Source organism: Periplaneta americana, chromosome 14 (assembly GCF_040183065.1).
Source record: "Periplaneta americana isolate PAMFEO1 chromosome 14, P.americana_PAMFEO1_priV1, whole genome shotgun sequence".
Classification (NCBI taxonomy): Eukaryota; Metazoa; Arthropoda; class Insecta; order Blattodea; family Blattidae; genus Periplaneta; species Periplaneta americana.
In genome coordinates this window covers 123,403,731-123,411,615 of record NC_091130.1, presented here as the reverse complement: position 1 = coordinate 123,411,615, position 7,885 = coordinate 123,403,731, and the positions used below count along the sequence as shown (strand labels likewise).

General features: G+C 37.0%; 1 protein-coding gene across 1 annotated transcript in view; it reads right to left on the bottom strand.

Moving 5' to 3' along the window:
• Positions 1–1,388: 1,388 nt before the first annotated feature.
• Positions 1,389–7,885, bottom strand: part of LOC138713023 (dipeptidase 1-like) — an 876,181-nt gene continuing 869,684 nt past the window's right edge. Inside the window, exon 14 of the mRNA XM_069844705.1 lies at positions 1,389–1,625. Within this exon, the coding sequence (XP_069700806.1) occupies positions 1,524–1,625 (102 nt within the window). The 3' untranslated portion in view covers positions 1,389–1,523. The remainder of the gene's footprint in view (positions 1,626–7,885) is intronic.

Below are 7,885 nucleotides of genomic sequence, written 5' to 3'. Positions count from 1 at the left end.
CAGATGTTCAAGAGCTTCTTTTAAATATAATATTTAAAATCTTCATATTGTGTTTTTAATTTACAACGAGTGAAATAGTATAAATAGTATGGAGGTAGCACCACATTGTTTAAAGTTTCGCAATCACACAAATTAAACACGTTTGTTCTCTTTTATTTTATTTGAATTGATATGCAGTAAAAATTCCTTTTAACTTTATCTGTACGTGTAGGTTTTCAAGAAAAGAGCATTACACTTCATTCACATTGTTTCTGGCTCCTTGGTAACCGTGTAAATAAAAAAATCCGCCGTAATTTATATACAAAAACTAACACATACTGTATTTTATGCAGTTTATGAATTACTTTTGTAACAAATATAGGTGATTATGTATTTACAGTATTACACTTTCCCCCTTCAAAACTAAAATTCATATCGTGCTCTGTTAAACAAATAACGTAGTAATTATTACAGAAGACTGTTTGGCAGTGTTCTCTTTTACGTACAGTGAATAAATTATTGAAATTATAGCTGGATGTGGAAATAATATCCTCACTCAAAACTCCACTAAACGTTTTTTTGTATTTGTATTTAGAATGAGTGTGTTATGAAGTTAAGATTATCTGTTGTCTGCTACACATTTCACTGTGAGATAAATCCATAACTTCATGAATAACATTGTTTATCTAACACAGTCAATTCGTAGTCGAAGATTTTTAACTTGTTGTTACTTACTTCTCAAGATTATTTGTACAGATGTTTCTGAACATTTTTAATAAGGATTATACTTTTCCATCGCTGTAGTATTTTATCTACTAATAACTTTTCAGAGTCTTATTTTGAAACTTTGATATTAATCTTCAGCTTCTGTAACAAGTTAAGTTTAGAACTCTAAAGATTTAAATTATTAATTAGATGTCAATATATATGTCAAGAGATTTCTATCGCTTCATGTTTTCCTTGTAATTTTAGACAAACACAACTTCTCATATACCATACCATTTTTATATTTCGTAGTCATATATACTTTTTTTTATTTGGCACACACTATTTCACATGATGCTTAAATCGTTTATTTAACTTTGTACATATTTCGATCAGTCATTTGAGGTAAATCTACAACCTATAAAATTGTCATCGGTGAACGTTCGTTTTTTGAAATATCCAGATATTAATTTATGCTGTTAGTTGAGTCAAAGAAAGGGACAAATATCTGCTGTCATCGCCATTTTAACCGACCTAGTTCATATACTCTGGGAGTTGATAGTTAATGCATTTGGTCATGAACTAAATTTCACTCTGAAATCTTCTAAATGGTATCAAACGTTCATTTACTTCAATTTAAATTTCCGTTTGTTTGCGTGATAAAGGTGCAATATAACATTGTGTCGCTTATATTTTCCTTGTATTGCATATGACTCGAGCCTATTGGACGAGCTGCAGTCTAGGCTATTCGTCGAGGCACAAATAAAGATGCACAACGGATCAGCTAAAGTTACGGCGATCCATAGAAAATTAGATATTGTAACTCGAAGGCTGACCGATCAAGAGCCGAGGTACATGCAGTCGGTATGTCCTTCTAGGTATGATGCTGGTATTAGTTCCTCTACCGGCATCACTGCTGCCAACTGCCACTTTTCTCGAACCTGAAACATTAAGGTAATTGTTAATGAGTTCCTAGAAACAAGCGTTCCATAAAATGGGGTAAATTTGCACCTGCAGGAGTAAATTTGCACCATCTATGAAAAAATTTAGAAATAGGTCTAGGGATGTTTACGTGAATCAAATTTATCTGTTCATCACTTCCACCAATAGATGGTATATGTGTACAGTATTTTTCCACTGTTTGTGGTCATAGAATTTGTTTATGGTATTTCTATACCTTAACAACAGAACGTATGCATAATTTTATTGAAATATAGATCAAATTAATTATTGAATTTAAATACTATTATAGTCACAATCATGCCATGGTATGAAAGAAAAATTTCACAACCTCGAGCGGGATTCGAACCTGCGACTTCCTGTACTCCGGTCAGGCGCTCTACCACTGAGCTATCGAGTTCGTCTTACGCTAAAGGCTTGGAATTATCCTTTCATACTGGCGACTCTGTTATAGAGTACTGTCCATAGCGTCTGATCTAGTCAGCACTGTTCATGGGTGAGAAGAAACTTTATAAATGTAATCTTCATCTTACGATGTTGGATGACGTACATACGTCAGACAGAGGGTTTGTAGAGCGACATGATACCGACACTGCTTACCATCAGTACGTGAGCGAGACAGAGAGCAATGTACAGGAAACTCCCCTTACTATTATGAATGTCTGATTACACGATGTAACCACGATACCCAGTTTGGCCACTGCTGCCCTACTACAAGACACAACTCTTTACAGCTACATATATTGCATACGTGACTCGCCGAAGTGATGTTCAACTTGAAAATGGGTCACAGTTCTGCCATATATCTGTAATATGCGGAACCCGAATCACGCAAGTGAAGTGAGTAGGCATTAGATACAAACATACATACACACCATGCAGGCACTATGTGAATGACGTACTTGTGGTATATTCCAGGATGGCCAGTGGCAAGGAGATGTGACTGCTTTCTACTTTGATATTTTCAAGTACCGTATCTCGGGATATTGGCGGTCTTTTTTAACGTCTGTGAGAGAAGCTTTAAAAATTGCTGTGAGATGTAAAAGTTCAATAGTAGCAATAACTGAAGGGGCATTTGTGGAGATAGTTATGTAGCCTCCAGTTATTTGCAATAGAAAGCCGCGCTGGATTCTGGACAGCTTCAGTTGGGCCTGTCTTTACTCAATATGTCTTTGAAGGCAGATACACAGTAAAGCAAAAGTATTTCTACTGCCCCCACGATAAATTATTTTAAGAACTTCTGAATTAAGTGGGAGGATAATATTAAAATTGACTTGAGGAAAGTGGAATGGATTCAAAGGAGCTAGCGTACAGTATGATGATAGGGGTAGGATTAATCTTTCTCAGGATAGTTACCGATGACAAGCTTATGTGAGAGCAGCAATGAACCTCCGGGTTCTACAAACGCCAGTGAGTAAAAATCATCACAGAATGAAAAACCGTTGAACAAATCAATTGCTTTAATTATCTTGGTTGCAATATCTCTTATTTTAAAAATGGAGATATTTTAAGTAAAATTAATAAATTTAGCTATGTTTGTGGTAGTATAAAGATACTAAAAATACGAGAAGAGGAACTAGATTAAAGTTTTATAAAGTGATGGCAGAACCTACAGTATTATATGGCTGTGAATTTTGGACTTTAACTAAAAAAGAAGAACATTAAATATCTTTAAGTTAACAGACAAAATATAACAATATAGAAACAACTGGAAGGAACATGTCGGCAGAATGAATGATTCGCGGATTCCAAATTACTCTATCTACCAAAAAGTATATATTATTTCAATGTACCGAAGTACATATGATATTTCCATGCACATATTCTGCGTCATCATACGATGTAAGAGTAATGGAACGGAGAAAAATTCTCTCCGGCGCCGGAATTTGAACCCGGGTTTTCAGCTCTACGTGCTGATGCTTTATCCACTAAGCCACACCGGATACCACCCCGGCGTCGGACAGAATCGTCTCAGATTAAGTTCCAACTCTTGGGTGCCCTCTAGTGGCCGCCCTCTGCAGTACGTCATAGATGTCTATGAACGTAGGACCGAAGTCCACACATGTGCTGATGTGCACTCGTTATGAGTGACTAGTTGGCCGGGGTGGTATCCGGTGTGGCTTAGTGGATAAAGCATCAGCACGTAGAGCTGAAAACCCGGGTTCAAATCCCGGCGCCGGAGAGAATTTTTCTCCGTTCCATTACTCTTACATCGCATGATGACGCAGAATATCTGCAAGGAAATATAATATGTACTTCGGTACATTAAAATAATATATATGATATGCGTAAATCACTTCGTGATTTAAGACGGCGCTTATTCCGTCGGATCCCGGCCAACTAGTCACTCATAACGAGTGCACATCGGCACATGTGTGGACTTCGCTCCTACGTTCATAGACATCTATGACGTACTGCAGAGGGCGGCCACTAGAGGGAACCCAAGAGTTGGAGCTTAATCTGAGACGATTCTGTCCGACGCCGGGGTGGTATCCGGTGTGGCTTAGTGGATAAAGCATCAGCACGTAGAGCTGAAAACCCGGGTTCAAATCCCGGCGCCGGAGAGAATTTTTCTCCGTTCCATTACTCTTACATCATACCAAAAAATAATTGGGCACTGTTTTTGCCCCTTTAGAACCTCATGGTACCACTTCGTGTTGCTATAACAGTAGCCACCTTGTCAGGCATGCTCTCCACTAGTTTGTGTAGGATATCATGGCACTCAGTTGGACAGTGGATGTGGCCCCATGTTTCGGCGGCTACTATGCAGTGGTATGCAGACAATGATGTTCACCGGTTGGACTGGCCTGCACAGAGTCCTGATCTCAATCACATTGAGCACCTTTGGGACCAATTGGATCGGCGATTGAGGTCACGGGAGATGCGGCCAACTTCCATTGTCAAACTGAGTGTCATTTTCCAGTGAATATCTCACACAAACTAGTGGAGAGAATGCCTGACAGGGTGGCTGCTGTTATAGCAACAAGAAGTGGTACCATGAGGTTCTAAAGGGGAAAAAACAGTGCCCAATTACTTTTGGTAGATAGTCTAGTTTTAAATTATAAGCCGTCAGGTATAAGAAAGATTGGCAAACCAAGAAAAAAATGGATATAAATTTTTGACTAAAACCTATGAGACCGGAACGAGCCTTGATGGCTTAAACCGTGAAATGTTGTTGATGATGATGATGATGATGATGATGATGATGATGATATAAGCATGGCACCTTTTTTTAGAACTCCGAAAAGACATTCTGACTGCGCCATTGTACTACCACAGTTTTGAGCAATGATACTAAAATTATAATGATTTTGGAAGTGGAGATCGAAATATTGAGGAACAGCAATGGGAGAACCTTGGGAAAACTGCCAGAAACCTTGGCTTTGTCCACCACAACTACGACTCTGTCATCATCGAGATTTGAACCTGGGTCCGCAGTCATAGTAGCCCTAGTGATGGGTTTACTATCCTTAGATAACGCATGCTCACGCTTTCACGGATAATACAAAATTAGTTGGTACTTGGTACAGAGAGAGCACTGACTCACTGGTAATCAATATACACGATTCATTAAGCTTCATCAGGTGTTAATTGTTTTGGATCGCCAATCCGGACTTAGAACATCACCGAAGAGATTATGAGTAAGCTCCTGATACTGATTAAAGTTTCAGAGCCGTTAATTAAATTCAACAGTTTGACATAAAAAGTGAACATAGTAGGCTTGTTAGTACTGGACTGCTTAGGGAAATAGGAATATCGTAATCCGCCTCAAACTACAGGTACGTGTATACAAGTGTTAAAAAGCTTTGAGTGAATCCTCAAATCGGTATTTATTAAACTTTACATCCTATCTCTATATTTCAACAATGTTTGTGTAAAAATGCGAATTAAGAGATCCGTTTCCTTTGCAAGAACAAAAAATAATTTTTGCCACAAAAATCGCAAAAAAAGAACCGTCAGAAAAAAATAGTGGGTCTGCATCATTAATTCTTCAGTAAGCAATAAGTTGGAAATTGCAACCATTTCAGTGAAATAACTGGGGAGAGTGGACGAGAACATAATATTTACGCGATATTTTACTTCTTTGGGACAAGAAGGTCGATGTTTTCAGCATCTACTATTAGGTGAGTATGTTGTAGTGTAGTTGCGTTGTTACGGTACTAATTCTGGCGGCCGCAACCGCAGTCCTCGCTGAGGACCCCCGTGCCTGTACAGCGGTAAACCAAACCGATAACAACCTGACAAATTCCTTCATTGCATCTAGCAGGGGGCACATGCCAACATGCGATATATTACATAACGCTAAATTCTATGAGAGTGTGAGGAAATTTATGGTAAAAGTTCGACAGCTGAGGATGGAACGGCTGAGGGGGAGGTTGCCGAGGAAAAAAAGGGGAAGAGTTATTTATTGGTGTTGCAATGAGTAGTATTAACACTGAGGTAATCAGGGGATCATGTTTTTTTGTATTTATTGTGCGCTTTTTTTCTATTTGTTTTCTTTATTGCGTGTGTATATGTTTTTTATGTCTTACTTTAATATTTATTATTTGATTATTTAGTGTAATTTTAATAAGGGATTGAATTGAATTGTTTCACTGTGTTTTTTCTTTCATATCTTACATTTATTTTATTTTTATTATTTTGTATGCAAACTGTGCATAGTTACAGCACAGGATCGTGCAAAGGATCCTGTGTACATGAGTGTGTATAATTGTGTCTCAATAGGCCTAAATTCAGTTCATTCATTCACTATAGAAAACATAATTTTGAAATTTTGTAGTTTACGGCAGTTCCAGTAATATTGTATTTGTGCGATACACTTATTTCAAATAAAATAATTCATTCACTCATAGTTTTCCTCCCTTGGGCAGGAGTTTCACTACAAACTCAGCATTCTACAATCTTTCCTATTTTCCTCTCCTCTTAGCCTCCGCATATATCTTCTTCTGCCCCCAACTCTTCTTCCGTTCACTATTCCTTTCAGTGCATCCTTTAGTAGGCAATTTCTTCTTAGCCAATGTCCCGGCCTATTTCTTTTTCTCTTCGTGATAAGTTTCAACATCATTCTTTCTTCATCCACTCTTTCTAGCACAGCTTCATTTCTTATTCAGTCTGTCCATTTCACGTATTCCTTTCTGCTTCAGAGCCACATTTCTACTTCTGATTGAGGTTCTAGCTGATATGTACATTACATCTATTATTAGGCAGTACATCTCACTTGATATGTGTCAGAGGAAGAACAATAATTGTTTGTACACATCTGAAGTGAGATTAGTGTAATATGTTACTATACAGCAATGTAGACAAGGGAGGGGGAAATGAACTGGTCACCATACCCCATTATCTCCTGGCTTAATTACCTTATTGGTGTCACTTATTAGTAGTGCTGTTGATCGATCAAGGTATTTAATCGATTAACTATTTGAATTTAATTGATTAATTAATATATTAATCGAGTTTTCATCGTGTTGAAAAAATGTTTTAATATACTGTAATACATAATTATTGTTAAATTTAACTTGTGTTCGGTGATAAACATAAGTATAACATGTTGTATATCTATACATATTGTATCGTTATATTACAAAACAACTATTTTAATTATTTACTAAGATATTAAATTATGAGGCTTATAATTTGTGTCAATTTCTCCGGGAATTTTTTTAGACAAACATAAATAACAAAAAGTATGAAGACTCACCTAGTTAATACTGCTTCAGCCACGATTTTAAACATGTGAGTGCATTCATATGCTCCGAATTAAGTGCCGCTCTACGTTTAGTAACAATGTTACCTGCATCACTAAACACGAAAAAAACTTTTTTTCTGTCAAGCACTTCTCCACGACCGTTCAATTTAAATCCAAACGTTTAATCGAGTTTACTTCTCAAATTATTCTCACATGAAATAGTGGAGTTTACACTTTTCACAAACCACAGAAAACAGATTTTTTTTTCTTTATCAAACTAAACACACAACCTTCATATACAAATTCAGTACAGAAACTGCAACTGCAAAAGTACAGCGATCTAAACAGAAGACTGGCCCCTGTTGTAATCGAATTACTAGATTTTAGAAAGAGAAGAAGGTAGTTACGCTCTCACTTGCACACAGTGTAGACATGGCTATTTTATAAGGGATGAGGGGGACGAATCTCAGAAAAGTATGTATTTCATATGCTAGGAAGATGAGCTGACAATAAGGTGGAAGTTTTCTTGGAAAACCATAAAACTTAATAAGA